This window comes from Microcaecilia unicolor, chromosome 5 (assembly GCF_901765095.1).
Source record: "Microcaecilia unicolor chromosome 5, aMicUni1.1, whole genome shotgun sequence".
Lineage (NCBI taxonomy): Eukaryota > Metazoa > Chordata > Amphibia > Gymnophiona > Siphonopidae > Microcaecilia > Microcaecilia unicolor.
This window is the reverse complement of record NC_044035.1, coordinates 219,175,928-219,196,254: the sequence shown is the minus strand read 5'-3', so window position 1 is coordinate 219,196,254 and position 20,327 is coordinate 219,175,928. Positions and strand designations below refer to the sequence as shown.

The 20,327-nt window shown below is 43.3% G+C and overlaps 1 protein-coding gene across 1 annotated transcript in view; it reads right to left on the bottom strand.

The window, feature by feature from the left end:
- Positions 1 to 11,291: 11,291 nt before the first annotated feature.
- NDUFV3 (NADH:ubiquinone oxidoreductase subunit V3) overlaps positions 11,292 to 20,327 on the bottom strand; it is a 139,397-nt gene continuing 130,361 nt past the window's right edge. Inside the window, exon 4 of the mRNA XM_030203785.1 lies at positions 11,292 to 11,568. Coding sequence (XP_030059645.1) covers positions 11,420 to 11,568 — 149 coding nt within the window. The 3' untranslated portion in view covers positions 11,292 to 11,419. The remainder of the gene's footprint in view (positions 11,569 to 20,327) is intronic.

The window sequence follows — 20,327 nt, the reverse complement described above, 5'->3', positions numbered from 1 at the left end:
TACTGCTCAACGGCATATTTTGCAAAACTGGAAAAACGCACAGTTGCTGAATATTAATTTCTGGTGGAATACAGTCCTGCAGCATCAGAAGTTTGAGCTCGCCATGGCTGCAAAAAGTCGGATGATAGTATCTAAGAAAAAAATGTGGTCTATTTTGGACAACTACCTCCAAACTATTCAGGCCACACCTTAAACCAGTACAAAGGACTTATTTGTTAAACACCTGGATGCTTTCCCCTCCTTTTTTCTCTTCTTTCCTTTCTCTTTTTTCCTTTCCCACCTGTTGTGTTTCTTGCTTCCTATGTTTTTCCATCATTGTTTTCCTGTTATTTGTATTCTTGGAAATTAATAAAATATTTGGAGGAATTTGTCAACTGGATGCAGTAGTCCTGTTTGGCAAGTAAAAGAGCAGACTTGAAGGAGGCCAGCAAGAATTTTAAATGTATGAAGTCAGCATGGGCACGGGATTTCAGCCACAGCCGTTCAGCAGAGCAGGCACAGGAATGTAGGTATTGGATTCTAGAGGTCAGCCAAGGCTGGGGTTTGGTATGTCTTACAGAGTGGGAGGAGTGAAAGTATCCAGAGCAGAGGAGATAGTATAGGAAGAGACAGCCTCATTGACTTGGATAACATAGTGGTTGAGAAGAGAATTGAAACACTGGAGGACAAAGTAGAAGGGTTGATAGCCTGAAGATTCCTAAATGTATTGGTTGAGATTGGAAGGGACTGGTGGGGGGGGGGGGGGTGTTTAAGTGTGAAAGTTATCAGATGGTCAGAGAGGGGAAGATCTGAGGCGTGGAAAGTGGAGAGTGAGCAGTTGGAGAAGATAAGATCAAGACAGTGGCCATTCTGGTGAATAGGGGTAGCAGAGCAAAGCTGAAGAGTGAAAGAGGATGTTAAAGTGAGAAACTGAAAAGCATGAGTCAGAAGGATCATTAGCATGATTGTTAAAATCCCCAAGAATGAGGGAAGGAGATGAAGGTTCAAGAAAGAAGGAAAGCCAGGAGTCAAAGTTATTGAGAAAGGAAAAAAGGGACTTATCAGGGAGTCAATAAATGACTGCTACTCGGAGAGGCAGAGGAGTGAATGGACGGAGTGGACTTTGAAGGAAGAAAAGCAGCGAAACTGAGGTGGAAGAAGAGGTTGAAATCTACAGGAAGGTGAAAGTAGTAGCCCGACACCACCTCTGTAGCCCACAGGGCGAGGAGTATGGGAGAAAAGGTAACCTCCGTGAAACAAGGCCGCGGCTACCGCAAAGTCTTCAGGGCAAAGTTCAGTCTCAGGGCAAGTAGATTGAGAGTACAAGAGGGACCACATCAGCTCTCTCCAATCTGGCAGAACCTCTTTCATCTCAAAGATCTATTTAAAAAATCCTTAAGAGATTCTGCCAGAATTTCTCTGTGCTCCCTCAGTATCATGGGATGTATCCCACCCAGCCCCATAGCTTTGTCCACTTTCAGATTTTCAAGTTATTGCTTTCTTCCATAAATAGTGCAATATCCACTCCATTCCCAGATATACCCTGGGCAGCAGACCATGGTCCTCCCACAGGATTTTCTTCCTTGAACACTAAAGAGAATTATTTGTTTAGCACTTTTGGCTTTATCCTTATCACTCTCCACGTAGCTATTTTCAGAATATTTCATTCCTAGCTTTTCTTCTTTTTCCAATATATCTGAAAAATGTCTTATCACCTCTTTACATCTTTAGCCATTTTTCTTCTGCCTGTGCTTTTGCTAGCTGTATTTCCCTCTTTGCTTCTTCGAGCTTAATCCATTAATCTTTCCATGATCCTCTTGTTGAGTTCTTCTGTATTTCTTGAACACAACCTCTTTTCCCCTTAGTTTTAGGCCACTTATTTGGAGAAGTATATTGGCTTCCTGTTTCTGTCTCAGTGTAGAATGTGAAGCTAGAAGGCTTAAATTTCCCATCTCCACTGTGGTGATTTGAATAGAATACCCGCTTTCATCCCATAATCTAACCAATCACTTCACAATTCCTTCACTTTATTTCTGTCTGAACTGTTTGTTTATATCCAGCATGTCTGCCTGTGTAAAAACTGATTGTATCTGTGAAGCCCAATCCCCTACTTACCTTTTTTTGCTTTCGCTGGGTAACTGATCAGACAGTGCGTGCAGTTTCTTCATCAGTACTGCCTATCTGAATCTTCTCTGAGTCTAAAATGAAATCCTCTTTATCCTCAGAATCTGTAAGATTTCCTCTCCAAGTATCTGGGTCCCAATTTGGAGTACACATTATAGCCTTGACCTGCACAACACTGGCATATTTATACTTTGCCCCTTGTCTCAACTTGCAGCAAGCTAAAGTTGCATAGTTGTCTTCTAGCTCAGAAGTTCTCTGTGTGGTCGTTTCTAATACATATCTGGAGAGCATATTATTGTCTTCCAGGATCTGAATTTTTTTTTTCTAACTTGGAGATTTTATCCTGATGTAACCCAACACTCACCAACATTGTGAACAGCACTGAGGAGTAGCCATTCCAATTCCCCCATTCCATCTCTCTTATTTCCCTCATTATCCATTCAGAAAGTTTCTATAGCATCTTTAGCTCTAGTCCAGTAGGAGAAGCGTTTGCATCAAATTTGGGCTAGATCATTGGGCTTGCCCAGTTCCCCACAAGTTTGGTCACAGGGTTCCACTGTTCACAGTTAGACCACCCAAGCATGTGCTCCCCTTTCCTAATCTATCGCTTTGTACCCATCCTAAATTTAAACATGACTATATGTAGCAAACAGTTCTATAAGGATTAAAGAACTGCACAAGTAACAATAACAGAGACTCTAAAATAACTACATAAAAAACCCCAGGGTTCTCTAGCCAATCTTCAACAGTTAACACAGTTGTTACATTCAGAGCTGTAGTATTCACAGAGGTCTTTTAGAACATCTCAATTCTGACTCCATTTAATTTACACCGAAAGCAGCTACAGGGGCAGCATGGCTTAGTTCTTTTGCATTTTGTTTTGACGTGTGAATAAGCTACAAAGAAACACACACACAAGAATCAAATACAATTATACCTTTATTGTAATGCAGGAAATGTAAAATTATACCTTTATTGTAATGCAGGAAATGTAATCAGGCACAGAAACATATCACCCTGCAATCTTGTAACAGGTCAGGTTATAGTTTACAAGTGTCTTGCTGAATCCATGCAGAAGCTGCAGACTCTAGGCAAGGCAAGCAGGCATGGAAGGTCACACCGTCTGAGATCTGTGGAACATTTCTAATATGTGTGAAGATGTTTCTAACCTAAACAACCAAAAACTAGCACAATAATCTGCTTGAGGGGTGATGGCTGAAGCCCCCAATCAGAACTTGTGGACATACAAAAAGAACAAAAAAAAGTATTATATGTGGTTATAAGTAAGAAAGATGAGTACGTTTTTGCTCTCATAGTATGTCTCTCTTTCCCAAGCACCTCTGATATGAATAATATGCAACCATTGTGCATCCTAAGAAAGCTCTAAACTATGTGGAAAAATGAAAGTAAAAAAAAAGTCATGAGGCTAGTAAAAGAAATCATGCTATTAGTATAGGCATTGTAAACCTCGTGGGCCCAACTTCGATTAAAATAGACAGGATGGTTCTGTCCTGGATCAAGGGGAAACATGGCCATTTCAGTAACTTCAAATTTTTATGCTATGGTTTTACTAATAAATTTGATTTATTTGAACTTTTCTACTTTCTTTTGTGCTATTCCCTTATTTAATTCTTGTGTGCCACAGCACTAGCCTCTCCTTTCTTCTTTGTTGTTTAAATGTTCTCTACTTGGTCATTACAGATTGAGCTCTAGACTTCAATTACTGCAAAATACAGCTACAAAGTTGATAATGGGTGGGTGTAGATGAGAGAAAGCAACTTCTTTAAAGTTACATTGGCTACTTATAGAAGCCCAAGTTCTATTTAAGGTATTATAGTTTACTTTTAAAATCTTGCATGAGTAAATGGCAACCATGCCAATATGATCAATGTGCCATCCAGGTTCCTGCATGTGTCAGGAACTTGTAGGCTGAAGGTTCCTTCTTCAAAAGATACCGGCCCTAAAACTAATTTTGATAATATTTGTTAGCTATGGAGTTTCTTATTACAGGAGCGATTTATTTATGAGTAGATGACATTCTTGTACTCCAAGTTCATGACCCTGCATTTCTTAGCATTAAATCTTAGTTGCCAATTATTGGACCATTCTTCAAGCTTCGCTAGATCCTTCTTCATTTGATCCACATCCTCCAGGCTGGCTACCCTATTACAGAGTTTGGTATCATTGGCAAAGAAATTTAGGTCCTTGTTTACTAAGCTGCACTCTAGTGTCTCTTTGCGGGTGATACAAACTCTGTAATAAGGTAGACACTTTGGAAGGTGTGGATGGAAAGAAGGATCTAGCAAAGCTTGAAGAATGGTCCAATAATTGGAAACTAAGATTTAATGCTAATAAATGCAGGGTCATGCACTTGGGGTACAAGAATCCAAGGGAACAGTACATTAAAGGGGGTGAAGTGCTTCTGTGTACGAAAGAAGAGCGGGACTTGGGGGTGATTGTGTCCATTCAACGATTGTCTTATCTAAACATATGATTAAAGGTTTAATTTTCCCCTCTTCTTGAAGGCCCCTGGTACTTTTTGTTTTGCTTTTTGGACTTTCGTTTGTACTTTGCTCCCTCTCTTTGCTACACTAGAAATACTATCACAAGTCATAATTCTATAGATCAACCGGGCTGCAGTATTTTGAATGAGTTGTAATTTGTTAAATAACGTAGATGATAAACCCAGATATAAGATGTTACAATAGTCCAGATGAGGAAGGATCAACATTTGGACCAATTAGGCAAAAGAAAACTTATTAAAAGTACTTCTCACCAGTTGTACTTGTCTCACCCTGCAAAAGGTTTTCTGCCATAGATATTTATTTGGGCTTCAAACGATAGGGAAGAATCAAGGATGACACCTAGCATCCTAGATTCTTCCTCAACCGAAAACACATTACCTGAAGACAGAGTAATAGTATTAGGAATCTGAACATTACAGTTTCTGAACCACAAGATTTTAGTTTTATTAGTGTTAAACTTTAACTAATTACTCAAGGCCCAATGTTGAATTCGATCCATGCACGATATTAGGCTAACAGCAATATCAGCAGAGTCACACCATAAGCAGGCATAAAAATGTCATCTGTGTAAGACAGTAGCTCATTCATATGTAATTTAATGGAGCCCAATGATGACAAATTAAAAAGGAGCAGGCTCAATGGAGGGCCCTGAGGGACACCGGAACCAAAATTGAGAAACCATGTTGTTCTTTTGGACACAGTAAATTTGATTCTTCAAAAATTCACTAGACCAGTTAAAAACAGAGCTTGTTAAGCCAATCTCATTCAACTTTTGTAATAACAGATGATGTATGATCAACGGCATCAAAGGCCGTCAAGTTTCAAACTGTAGTAAAATAGACTGCTTGCCTTGGCTCAAAAATGTCTTAACATGAGGGGTCAAAACAAGCAATAATGATTCAGTGCAGTGACTGCAAAAGCTGAACTTTACTGAAAGCAGGAGCTAGTTGGCACTCATCAATTTCACATTAATCTTTTGGAAATCAGCTTAATACTAAGTATGGTCTGCCACAGATGAAGCTGCTGTTCTTGTAGAAGGCCATGAATAGGTATAACATCCATTACTTTTGGGGCTCTATAAAGTTTTCAAATTCAAAGACATCTGCATATGGTTCTGATTCTTGAGGAAAGAGGGAATGTGAATTCTTGCTATATGCTGTATGAACCTCAGCTAAGAGACATGTGCAATGTAATATGTTATATTCTGCCAAATCCTAATAAGGCCCAAAGCAAATGACAAAAAATTCCCAGCAAAAAGAATAAGTACATAAGTATTGCCACATTGGGACAGACCGAAGGTCTATCAAACCCAGTATCCTGTTTCCAACAGTGGCCAATCCAGGTCACAAATACCTGGCAAGATCCCAAAAAAGTACAAAACATTTTATACTGCTTATCCCAGAAATAGTGGATTTTCCCCAAGTCCATTTAATAATGGCCTGTGGACTTTTCCTTTAGGAAGCCGTCCAAACATTTTTAAAACTCTGCTAAGCTAACCGCCTTTACCACATTCTCTGGCAACAAATTCCAGAGTTTAATTACACGTTGAGTGATGAAACATTTTCTACGATATGTTTTAAATTTACTTTGTAGATTCATCGCATGCCCCCTAGTCCTAGTATTTTTGGAAAGAGTAAACAAGCGATTCACGTCTACTCGTTCCACTTCACTCAGTATTTTATAGACCTCTATCATATCTCCCCTCACCCGTCTTTTCTCCAAGCTGAAGAACCCTAGCCGCTTCTGCCTTTCCTCATAGGGAAATCTTCCCATCTCCTTTATCATTTTTGTTGCCCTTCTCTGTACCTTTTCTAATTCCACTATATGTTTTTTGAGATGCGGCGACCAGAATTGAACACAATATTCAAGGTGCGGTCACACCATGGACCGATACAAAGACATTATTATTTTTTTGTTATTTTTGTTACATTTGTACCCTGCGCTTTCCCACTCATGGCAGGCTCAATGCGGCTTACATGGGGCAATGGAGGGTTAAGTGACTTGCCCAGAGTCACAAGGAGCTGCCTGTGCCTGAAGTGGGAATCAAACTCAGTTCCTCAGTTCCCCAGGACCAAAGTCCACCACCCTAACCACTAGGCCACTCCTCCAAAGACATTATAACATCCTCATTTTTGTTTTCCATTCCTTTTCTAATAATACCTAACATTCTATTTGATTTCTTAGCCGTGGCTGCACGCTGAGCAGAGGGTTTCATCAACGATGATGCTGAGATCCCTTTCCCGGTCGATGACTCCTAATGTGGAACATTACACTACGTAGCTATAATTTTGGTTCCTCTTTCCCACATGCATCACTTTGCACTTGCTCACAATAAACGTCATCTGCCATTTAGATGCCCAGTCTCCCAGTCTCGGAAGGTCCTCTTGTAATTTTTCACAATCCTCTCACGATTTAACAACTTTGAATAACTTGTCATCAGCAAATTTAATTACCTCACTAGTTACTTCCATCTCTAGATCATTTATAACTACATTAAAAAGCAGCGGTCCCAGCACAAACCCCTAGGGAGCCCCACTATTTACCCTTCTACATTGAGAATACTTACCATCTTTTAACCAGTTTTTAATCCAAAATAGGATACTATCTCCTAGCCCATGACTTACCAATTTCCTCTGGAGTCCTTCATGAGGTACTTTGTCAAACGCCTTTCAAAATCCAGATACACAATATCGACCGGCTCACCTTTATCCACGTTTGCTCATCCCTTCAAAGAAATATAATAGATTGGTGAGGCAAGATTTCCCTTCACTATATCCATGTTGGCTTTGTCTCATTAATCTATCTTTTTGAATATGTTCTGTAATTTTGTTCTTTATAATAGTCTCTACCATTTTGCCCAGCACCAATGTCAGGCACACCGGTCTATAATTTCCCGTATCCCCTCTGGAACCTTTTTAAAATATCGGCGTTACATTGGCCACCCTCCAATTAACAGGTACCACGCTCGATTTTAAAGATAAATTACATATTACTAACAACAGTTCCGCAAGTTCATTTTTCAATTCTATCAGTACTCTGGGATGAATACCATCCAGTCCAGATTTGCTACTCTTCAATTTGTCAAATTGCCTCATTACAAGAGATTTCATTCAGTTTTTCTGACTCGTCAGCTTTGAATACCATTTCTGGCACTGGTATCTCCCAAATCTTCCTTGGTGAAAACCGAAGCAAAGAATTCATTTATCTCTCCGCTATGGCTTTCTCTTCCCTGATTGCCCCCAACTGGTTCTTTTGCCAGCTTCTTCCTTTTAATATACCTGAAAAATTTTGTTACTAGGTGGTTTTGCCTCCAACGCAATCTTTTTTTCAAAGTCCTGCTTTGCCTTCCTTATCAGCACTTTGCATTTGACTTGACATTCCTTATGCTATTTCTTATTATTTTCAGTCGGTTCCTTCTTCCATTTTCTGAAGGATTTTCTTTTAACTCTAATAGCTTGCTTCACCTCACTTTTTAACCGTGCTGGCTGTCGTTTGGTCTTCCTTCCTTCTTTTTTAATACACGGAATATATTTGGCCTGGGTTTCCAGGATGGTATTTTTGAACAGCATCCACGCCTGATGTAAATTTTTCACCTTTGCAGCCATTCCTCTAAGTTTTTTTTTTCACCGTTCTTCTCATTTTATCATAGTCTCCTTTTGAAAGTTAAAGCTAACGTATTGGATTTCCTGTGTGTACTTACTCCAAAGCCAATATCAAATCTGATCATATTATGATCACTGTTATCAAGTGGCCCCAGCACCATTACCTCCTGCACCAGATCATGCACTCCACTAAGGACTAGGTCTACAATTTTTCCTTCTCTTTTCGGCTCCTGTACCAGCTGCTCCACAAAGCAGTCCTTGATTTCGTCAAGGAATTTTACCTCCCTAGCATGCCCTGATGTTATATTTACCCAGTCAATACCGGGGTAATTGAAATCACTTGTTAGCCTCTCTAATTTCTGACAACATTTCTACATCCGCCTGTTCATCCTGGCCAGGTGGATGGTATTACACTCCTATCACTATTCTTTTCCCCTTAACACATAGAATTTCAATCCATAGATTCCAAAATGTGTTTTGTTTCCTGCAGAATTTTCCAATCTATTTGATTCTAGGCCCTCCTTAATATACAATGCTACCCCTCCACCAATTTGATCCACCCTATCACTACGATATAATTTGTACCCCAGTACAACAATGTCCCACTGGTTATCCTCCTTCCACCAGGTCTAAGAGATGCCTATTATATCTAATTTTTCATTTAGTGCAATATATTCTAACTCTCCCATCTTATTTCTTAGGCTTCTGGCATTTGCATATAGAACATTTCTTCCCTATGAAGAAAGATTAAGGAGGCTAGGGCTATTCAGCTTGGAGAAGAGACGGCTGAGGGGAGACATGATAGAGGCATATTACTACTACTACTACTATTTAGCATTTCTATAGCGCTACAAGGCATACGCAGCGCTGCACAAACATAGAAGAAAGACAGTCCCTGCTCAAAGAGCTTACAATCTAATAGACAAAAAAAAAAAAAATAAATAAATAATGAGTGGAGTGGAACAGGTGGATGTGAAGCGTCTGTTCACGCTTTCCAAAAATACTAGGAGGCATGCGATGAAACTACAGTATAGTAAATTTAAAACAAATCGGATAAACTTTTTCTTCACCCAACGTATAATTAAACTCTGGAATTCGTTGCCGGAGAAAGTGGTGAAGGCGGTTAGCTTAGCAGAGTTTAAAAAGGGGTTGGACAGTTTACTAAAGGACAAGTCCATAAACCGCTACTAAATGGACTTGGGGAAAAATCCACAATTCCAGGAATAACATGTATAGAATGTTTGTACGTTTGGGAAGCTTGCCAGGTGTCCTTGGCCTGGATTGGCCGCTGTCGTGGACAGGATGCTGGGCTCGATGGACCCTTGGTCTTTTCCCAGTGTGGCATTACTTATGTAACATTTCAAACTATGTTTGTTGTTCCTATTTACATTTTGCTCTGTAGTTGACAGTTGATGGACCTGAGCTCCAATGCTAACAACAAACCTGCACAACCTGACAGCAAACCAAACTATTCCTGTGACAAATGCTTGATGGTGATAGAAAATACAGTAATCACATATCAATAGATCAAGTCAATAAGAGATTTATTCAGAAAGGAAAATAATCCCACAAAATACTCAGCATTTATTTCCTAAAAGATCTTATATACCAGACACGCTAATTTAAGAAATACACTAGCATGTACTGGTAACTGGTGCAGGTGAATCAAGAAGGGGGGTCATACTATAAAACGTTTTCAAATGGAAGATCAATTTAGCTGCTGTATTTTGAATTAGCTGTAACTTAGAATAAAGCTTTTCAGAAATAGTTGCATAGAGACTCCTGCAATTATCTAAATGAGATTATTGCAATAGTCTGAATTGTCCTTATATAGGGACTCATTTCATCCTGGAGGAGACCAATCAGACAGAATCCCTGTACAAGGGAGAAGTGACCTAATGGTTAGTACAGCAGGCTTTGATCCTGGCAACCTGGGTTAAATTCCCACTGCAGCTCCTTGTAACCTTGGGCAAGTCACTTAACCCTCCATTGCCCCAGGTACAAAACTTAGATTGTGAGCCCTGTAAGGACAGAGAAAGTACCTGCATATAATGTGTACAGTGCTGCGCATGTCTAGTAGCGCTATAGAAATGATTAGTAGTAGTAGTACAATACTCAAGAGAGGACTCCATAAGAACATAAGAATAGCCAAACAGGATCAGACCAATGGTTCATCTAGCCCAGTATCCTATTTCTAACAGTAGCCAATCCAGGTCACAAGTACCTGGCAGAAACCTAAATAATAGCAACAGTCCATGCTACCAATCCAAGGGTAAGCAGTGACTTCTCCATGTCTTTCTCAATAGCAGACTACAGACCTTTCCTCCAGGAACTTTCCAAACCTTTTTTAAACCCAGATAAGCCAAGCGCTTTTACCGCATCCTCCAGCAATGAGTTCCAGAGCTTAACTATTTGTTGAGTGAAATAATATTTCCTCATATTTGTTTTGAAAGTATTTCCATATAACTTCATTGAGTGTGCCCTAGTCTTTGTACATTTCTTATATTTAAGAAAGTTTTTTTAAATATTTTGTAAAAATCTGCAACCATAATTTTATTGTGTATCCCTTAATCATAATATCACTTGAAAGAGTAAATAACTATAAATGACCCTAAGGAACTGTAGGGCTGCAGCCTGACCAGTCTTTTGTGTGCTTATGATGTCATTACCAAACCAACATGGATGGTACTGCAATATAGGTACTCTGGACTTGTTACACTGCACAATTATGAAAGAGACATTCCCTCTGTCGCTTCTTCCAAGCTAAAGAGTTCTAAGTTGTCTCTCTCCCTTGATTGTGAATGGTTGCTAGGATGGCTGGACTAAACTGATAACAGGAATATCAGAGACAAAAATCTGAGTGGCTACAATTGAAAGTTCATAATGCCACAGTCCAACAGTGGCTGGTTCCGATTGAGCTGGAAGCCAAAGGGAGGAGGAGGAAAGCTGCTAGATCAAACCCAGCACACCTTCAATCCCTCCACAAAATAAATGGAGGAGAGCATAAAAAAAATAAGACTTTCTGTTTAGGGTAAATTTAATCAAGCTGCACTTCTGATGGTTAACTCATAAGATACCCCATTATCAATTTTATTTAATTTTCTACAAACAGATATTCCAGTATTGTAATCGATTTATGTAAGGTCAGCATGTGCTTTACATACATTAATTTTTTCAGTATTTGTTTTATCAATGTCGTGGAGATGATCGCCCTGAAGATGGCTGAGGCTGACGAAGTTTTTCAAGCTGCACATCAAAATCCACAAAAGTGTACAACGTATAACTGTGATGCTGCATGTTCTTATAGATGGAATCATCCAGCGCCTGCTCAGCAGATTCTGAGGAAGAAAACAAAAAAATATTGCTTAGGGACAAAGCCAAATGTACATTTCATATTGTAAAGGTAATGTGTTAGACCTACAGCATTCTTGTTAAACAAGATGCTCTACCCTGATCACTAGGTCTGTACGTAAGAAAAAATCCAATATCTACTTTTAAGGATTGTTGCACCTTTTCAACAGTACTTAAAGGTGAGTTACATTCAGGTATAAAAGTCGTAGTCCAGAACTGCATCTTATGCTCATCTACATTGCTCCATTAAATGAGTATTAGAAGTGGTGGACCAATGGGACTGGCACATTATTTTTTATTTATATGAAGTCTTTATTGAACAGTAATATAATACAACGGAATCTAGCGTCAAGACAACAACATACAAATACAGAGATATCAGTTTAAACAAGAGTAATCTAACACTCTCAAGCTCTCTAATTATATCACCCGAAGGTTACTCTCAATTAACTTCATTGAGCTTTTAAAGTTTTTAAGGTTTGTAAAGTTTTCTAACTGGTGAGTTACCTCCCCCCCCCCCCAATCCCTCGTCCTCCCCCCTATCTTATCAACCCACAGAGGACCAGTCATCACCGTTTTTCTGCACAAATTCTATTATTGCTCACTATACACTTTTGGCACCAGTGATAAAGAAGTTCCATATCGAGTGCCATTTACTTTTCTGATGTCTTCGCTCCGCCCGGAGTCTCTCCATCTCGCACACGTCTTAGCTTATTGCACCACCTTGTAACCGAGGGAACTCTGTTTCCATTGACATGCAAGTACCACCCTCGCTGCGCCCGCTGCATGACTTACCAACTCTTGCTGACATGAGGTTAGGCCCCCCGCCCTTACAGAAAAAAGAAAAATCTCAGGAGCCCAAGCGATCTGACAGCCCAGCCAGAGCTGCAACCTACTATGAATCGCTTTCCAGTAGGCTCTAGCCTTAAGACAGCTCCACCACATGTGGCCCATTGTTCCCCGTTGACCACACCCCCTCCAACACAGACCAGAGGAGGTCGGATATATCCGTTGAAGACGGTCCAGAGTGAGGTACCACCGGTACAGCACTTTCACTGCATTCTCCCGTGACAGCACATGAGTGGACACTTTCGCTACTGCACATTCTATTTTCTCCCACTCCGCTTCCCCGAGGACTACACCAAGTTCATCTGCCCAGCTTTTCCTATGGTGGCTATAACTTAGGACCTGGGCACTGACACTTCTATACAAGCAGCCAATCAGACCTCGGGAAGTATGAAACTTTTCGCAAATTTCCTCCAGTGATAGCTTGACCCTCTGAATTACCAGTCCAACTGCTTTTGTTCTAAGGAAGTGAGATATTTGGGTGTATATAAAATCATCTACCTGCACCTCCGGATACCTTGTCTTCAATGCCTCAAGTGAAAGCAAGGTACCTTCTTCAAATAGTTGGCCCCAAGTTTTGACACCCTCCCTATACCACCTAGTGAAGGCCCCCTTTGTATTCCCTGGCAGGAACAGAGGATTGTACGCTATTGGTGATAGCCACGACAAAACGCATTGACCCGTAGGAAACAAACTGTCCCAGTAATGCAGCGTAACTCCAACCAACGGGCATGGCTCATCCCCCTATACTCTGAGTGACTTCGGAAGCCACATAAGTGCTGCTAACGGCGTGGCGCCAATGGAGTACTGCTCCAGTTGTACCCACTGCCTATCTGGATAGTCCTGGTACCATTCTACCGCAACCTTTCCCTGTGCAGCCCTGTAGTACCATGTGAGATTAGGAACCCCCAAACCACCCTTCTTCCTAGCCTGGTAAAGGAGTGTACGCGAGAGCCTAGGCCGCTTACCCGCCCAGATGAACCGCACTATACGATCCTGCAAGGAGGCAAGAAATCGCCTGGGCATCATCACAGGCAGCACTTGGAAAAAGTAAAGCAGACGAGGCAAAACGTTCATCTTAACAACTGCTATCCTGCCAAACCAAGATACCCCCAAATCCCCCCACCGCTCCAGGTCAACCGCGATGTCTCTAGCTAGATCTTTGTAGTTGGCCAAAAACAGGTCCGAGAGATCCGGGGTCAAGTTCACTCCCAAGTAGGTAATGTGCTTACTAGCCCACCGAAAGGAGTATGATGTTTTCAGAGACACCACCAGTTCCTCAGGAAGCATTACATTTAGGGCCTCTGACTTTGCCATGTTCACCTTAAATCCCGAGACCGCTGCATACTTGTCAATCATACTATTAAGTCTAGGGAATGTTGTCACCGGGCGAGTCACATACAACAGAACGTCGTCCGCAAAAAGGGCCATTTTGTGAGTTCTACCCTCCACTCTAGCCCCCGAGATCTCCGGATTCAACCGTACCCTAGAGGCAAAGGGTTCCATGACCATTGCGAATAAGAGGGGGGACAAAGGGCAGCCCTGCCGAGTACCTTTGGAAAGCGAAAACAGTTCCGGGTTACTGCCGTTGACCCTTACACAGGCTCTAGGAGAGCTGTAAAACGCCTGTATTCAGCCCCTAAAGGTCGCCCCAAATCCCATAGCCTCAAGTACCTGGTACATAAAGGGCCAATGGACCCTATCAAAAGTTTTTTCCGCGTCCAAGCTAAGCAGACAGAGTGGTTTCCGATTTCTCTTCGCAAGGTACATAAGATCAAGCGTCCGTCTAATATTATCCATCGCCTTACGATGGGACACAAATCCCACTTGATCTGGATGTATCAGGACTGGAAGCAAGGGTGCCAACCGACTTGCCAACACCTTAGCTAAGATTTTGACATCCGCGTTTAAAACCGATATTGGCCTGTAAGAACCACATTCAGTAAGATCCTTACCCGGCTTGGGTATGACTGCGATCCAGGCCTCCATCATTGAAGGAGGCAGCGCCCCACCAACTCCCACCTGGTTGAACAGGTCTGCTAGCAGCGGCGCCAGTTCTGGCGCAAACTGCTTATAGAACTCGTTAGGGAACCCATCTAATCCTGGAGACTTATAAGAAGGCATACCACAGATAGCCTTCTGGACTTCCAGTGGTGTAACCGGTGCATCCAACAGTGCTCTTTGCTGGTGAGTCAGAGATGAAAGGTCACTCTCTGCTAGATAATTCCAAATAGAATCTATAGTGGGATCGATCTCCTGTGTGTATAGAGTGTCTGGTAAAACTTTCCAAAGTGTTCACGTATTTGCTCTGCCTTACTAGCATCTCTCCCGTTCCATCCCGCACCTGTTTAATCATACGATCAACTTTCTGCCGACGTAACTGAATAGCAAGGAGACGACCGGCTTTGTTCGCAAACTCGTATGCCCCCACCTTATATTTCGCTTGCATCAAGCTAATTTGTTCAGAGTATATAGAGTCCAATAGCATTCTCTGCCTCCTCAGCTCCTGCCAGGTCTGCGAAGACCTACTTATCTTATGCTGGTCCGTGAATTTTTTCCAGACAAGCCGCTATCTGCTCCCTATCCTGCTTATAATCGAAAGAGAAAAACGCCTATATTGCGACCCAAATTGGCAGATGGGTGTCTTTCTCCCATGGGCGCCCAAATCGGTAAAATCGAAAGCCGATTTTGGGCGTTTCCAACTGCAATCCGTCGCGGAAACGGGTAAAGTTGACGGGGGTGTGTTGGAGGCATGGTGAAGGCGGAACTGGGGCATGGTTATCGGCCGAGGAGAGATGGGCGTCTTTAGCTGATAATAAAAAAAAAAAAAGGCGTTTTCACCGCAATTTTTGGTCACTTTTTTGGACCCTTTTTTTCACGAACAAGTCCCAAAAAAGTGCCCCAACTGCCCAGATGAGCACTGGAGGGATCGGGGATGACCTCCCCGGACTCCCCCAGTGGTCACTAACCCCCTCCCACCAAAATGAAAACCCACTTTAAAAACGTTTCAGCCTCTATGCCAGCCTCAAATGCCTTACCCACCTCCATGATAGCAGAATGTGTTCTATCCTGTGATAGCCTTTCCCTGGTTCTGATGTGGCTCTCGGGTGAGTGTGACACCTTTTCTGTTATGCGCACTGCAGAGTCACATCAGCAATGCATTGTGGTGGGTGTAGGGTATTGGGCTCCGTGATTCCACTAGCTTGTGGCAAATGCTCACAATGTTGGTAGTTGGTAGGCTCTGCTCCCATGGTGCTTTTCCCCCTGCTTACTGGGTCAGAGAGTGCCCTATTTTGTTTCCGGTAGTCCATGAGGTAGTGGCCATTTTTGTAAGCCAGTTTTAGATCCCTTTCACGTGTTAGCCACGTTACAGAACTTAGTTCTTACCTTGAATGTGGCTGAAAGAGGGCACTGTACAGCATTCTGCCAGCTCTGACCTACTGCTCATCTCAGTACCAGGGGGACTCGTTGCCAGTGGGGCACAACCTCTGATCTGCAGTTAACTGTGAGTAAGCGTGCTTATTCCAATAAAGGACGTTTTCGGAGAGATTAGTCTTCAGGTGTCAACTGGTGTGCCAATGTTATATAGCAACAACAAGTCCTAGAAGCCTGCATGTATGCAGGTCCCTGGAGCACTTTTAGTGGGTACCGCAGCGCACTTCAGCCAGGTGGACCCAGGCCCATCCCCCCCTACCTGTAACACTTGTGCTGGTAAATGGGAGGTCTCCAAAACCCACTGTACCCACATGTAGGTGCCCCATTCACCCCTAAGAGCTATGGTAGTGTTGTACATTTGTGGGTAGTGGGTTTTGGGGGAGGGGGGTTGGGGGCTCAGCACCCGTGGTAAGGGAGCTATGCATGTGGGAGCTGTTTCTGAAGTCCACCGCACTGACCTCTAGGGTGTCCAGTTGGTGTCCTGGCATATCATGGGGGGCGAGTGTACTACGAATCCTGGCCCCTCCCATGACCAAATGGCTCGGATTAGGACGTTTTTGAGCTGGGCGTTTTTAGTTTCCATTATCGCTAAAAAAAAACAAAGGCCCAGCTGAAAAACGTCCATTTTTTCAAAAATATGGTCTGTCCTGCCTCTTCACGTACCCGTTTTCAGACACAGACGCCCATGGAGATAGGCGTTCGCGTTCGATTATGCCCCTCTATGTATCCTAGCTCGCTTGCTAGCTAGTTGTAGGAAGTAGCCCCGGGATACTGCCTTCATAGCATCCCATACTATAGACAACCCTGGACCCGTACCAATGTTAAACTCAAGGTACTCCTTGAGCATTTTCCTGTAACCTTCCACCACCTCCCCTTCCTGTAGTAGACTAGTATTAAACACCCATCTTTTTTCTTTCACCTCTGCCCTTATGCTTGAGAGGGAAGCCCACACCGGAGCGTGATCCGATAGTGTCATACTTCCAATTCCCGCCTCGGGTTCTCTTTCCACCAAGTTTGCGTCCAAAAAGATGTAGTCAATGCGTGAGTAAGACTTATGTACTGGGGAGTAAAACGTGTAATCCCTTTCTGTCCCATGTGTCAGTCTCCACAGGACCAGTTTGCCCAGGGAAGCTGCCGATTCCAAAGCCTGTGACTCCTTTTTCCCCTCCACCCTTATGACCCCCGTACAGTCTAGACCAGGATGCATCACCGCGTTAAAGTCCCCTCCCTGTATTAAAGACCCTTTGACAAATGTAGCCAAAGAATTCCGGACCCTCACGAAAAACTCTTCCTGGCCACTATTTGGGGCATAAATCGATGCTACCGTTAAGGCCACGTGGTCCACTGTCGTGTACAAATATATAGCGCCCCCCAAGGTCCCTTTTGATATGCTCAACCTGTGCCACCACAGAAGAATGCAGCAATATCGCCACCCCTCTTTTTTTGGAGCCTTCTGCAGAGGCAATGCCCCCGAATAGCCTGGGCAGGAGAAAAGTCGCTCATATTTCTGACGCAAATGCGTCTCCTGTAATAGGACCACGTGTGGTCTAAGCCTTTGCAACTCTCTATAAAACCGCTGTCTCTTCTGAGGCATATTTAACCCCCTCACATTGTATGATAATATTTTCAAGTCCACACTCATCTCATTAAGCAAGTACAGCTCCTACCACTGCTGGCTTGTGCACAGTTAACTTCCCCTTTGTGATTGACCTCAGTTAGTCGTGATAATGCTAGTCCCCTGAAAGAACCACAGAAATGTCCCCTAGTATATCCAGCCCGCCTCCCTCCCCTACCACCCTTCCCCCCCTTAAGTTTCCACAAGCCCTTCACAGTCATACCCCCCACCAGACAGAACCCTAAGATCCTGAATGGGAAAACCCCCATCAGTGCCCCAACAGAAACCAAACGATTCCCCAAGCCTTTCTGCACACCCTGTTACCGCCCCCCACTACTTATACATTCACTCGATCCCAAACCCTCCACCCACCCACTGGATTCAAACCAGTCGCGTACCAACACAGCTTCTGGAAACTCCTGAGTGTAAAGAAAGGATTAATACACAAAGTCATTGTTATCACCACTGAGGTTATCATCAGCAACACACAGTCATATCAATCAAAGTCACAACTTGGTGCCTTGCTTCTTAGACTTCTGAGGGACTCTCCTCCATTTCTACAACTTATCTCTCATAGAAGGAGCTATGTCTCCCACGTGTACCGCCATTGATGTCAATCCAGCCTCTTGCATAAACCTCCACACTTCTGCAAGCCTGCGGAACCTGAGCTGCTTACCCTTAAACTCAAAGCAAATGGAAAAGTCCATCTGTAGGAGATCTTCTCCTTCTGCAAAATTTCCAGTGCTGGCCTCATTGCACGTCTCTGTGCTAACGTAAACAAAGACAGGTCCTGGTATACGGACACCCTTGCCTCGTATTCCACAAGTGGTTTTTGGCGCGCTTTAAGCCACACCTTCTCTTTAATCACATAGGAAGAAAATCTCACAATTATATCTCTAGGTCTATTGTCTTTAGGGTGTCCAAGTGCTCTGTGAGCCCTGTCGAACAAAGTTCCATCTTGCTCAAGTGATTCTCCCAGTATTTTCTCCCAGATTGATCTCGCAATCACAGGCACATCTTCCATGTTACCATTTTCAGGCACTCCATGGAATCTGAGATTTTGCCGTCTTCCGCGGTTTTCCAAGTCATCAATCTTATATTGTAATTCTTCGGTCTGCTTGCTCAGCTGCAGGTAACGGGCCTCTGCCGCGTCTGCTTTCTCAGCCTGTTCATCCATACGTTCCTCCAGTGTCTCAACTCTGCCTCCCAGCTCACGGAGGTCGAGGCTAATGGCGTCATCGTGCTTGAGAATTTCTTGCTTGGACGCCGTGATCTCTGTCCTTATCTCCTTCAAGCATTTAGCCAGTTCTTTGGATAAGGCAGCTTTCGGGGCAGCTCTCCGCACTTGATGCAGCCGATTCAGATCCCAATGAGTTCCCCGGGGCCGGCGACACATGTCTCGATCGGCTCTTTGCTGTCGCGTCGAGCTCCGCTCACCCTCTCGTGTCTGGGGCGCTGCTGTTTTACTCATCCTGTTCCCAAGATCAGCACTAGTCTCCAGAACCTTTTCCAGCACAAAAACGGGACTGGGCATCCACAATTGAAGCAATTTTAAAGCAGGAAAGCGCGGAGCTAAGGGCTCAAGCAACCATTCGGTTCCGTGACATCACTTCTGCCCCCGGGACTGGCACATTATTAATTTGTAACATATTCATAAGCAATACTGTACAGTGGTGGAAATAAGTATTTGATCCCTTGCTGATTTTGTAAGTTTGCCCACTGACAAAGACATGAGCAGCCCATAATTGAAGGGTAGGTTATTGGTAACAGTGAGAGATAGCACATCACAAATTAAATCCGGAAAATCACATTGTGGAAAGTATATGAATTTATTTGCATTCTGCAGAGGGAAATAAGTATTTGATCCCCCACCAACCAGTAAGAGATCTGGCCCCTACAGACCAGGTAGATGCTCCAAATCAACTCGTTACCTGCATGACAGACAGCTGTCGGCAATGGTCACCTGTATGAAAGACACCTGTCCACAGACTCAGTGAATCAGTCAGACTCTAACCTCTACAAAATGGCCAAGAGCAAGGAGCTGTCTAAGGATGTCAGGGACAAGATCATACACCTGCACAAGGCTGGAATGGGCTACAAAACCATCAGTAAGACGCTGGGCGAGAAGGAGACAACTGTTGGTGCCATAGTAAGAAAATGGAAGAAGTACAAAATGACTGTCAATTGACAAAGATCTGGGGCTCCACGCAAAATCTCACCTCGTGGGGTATCCTTGATCATGAGGAAGGTTAGAAATCAGCCTACAACTACAAGGGGGGAACTTGTCAATGATCTCAAGGCAGCTGGGACCACTGTCACCACGAAAACCATTGGTAACACATTACGACATAACGGATTGCAATCCTGCAGTGCCCGCAAGGTCCCCCTGCTCCGGAAGGCACATGTGATGGCCCGTCTGAAGTTTGCCAGTGAACACCTGGATGATGCCGAGAGTGATTGGGAGAAGGTGCTGTGGTCAGATGAGACAAAAATTGAGCTCTTTGGCATGAACTCAACTCGCCGTGTTTGGAGGAAGAGAAATGCTGCCTATGACCCAAAGAACACCATCCCCACTGTCAAGCATGGAGGTGGAAATGTTATGTTTTGGGGGTGTTTCTCTGCTAAGGGCACAGGACTACTTCACCGCATCAATGGGAGAATGGATGGGGCCATGTACCGTACAATTCTGAGTGACAATCTCCTTCCCTCCGCCAGGGCCTTAAAAATGGGTCGTGGCTGGGTCTTCCAGCACGACAATGACCCAAAACATACAGCCAAGGCAACAAAGGAGTGGCTCAGGAAGAAGCACATTAGGGTCATGGAGTGGCCTAGCCAGTCACCAGACCTTAA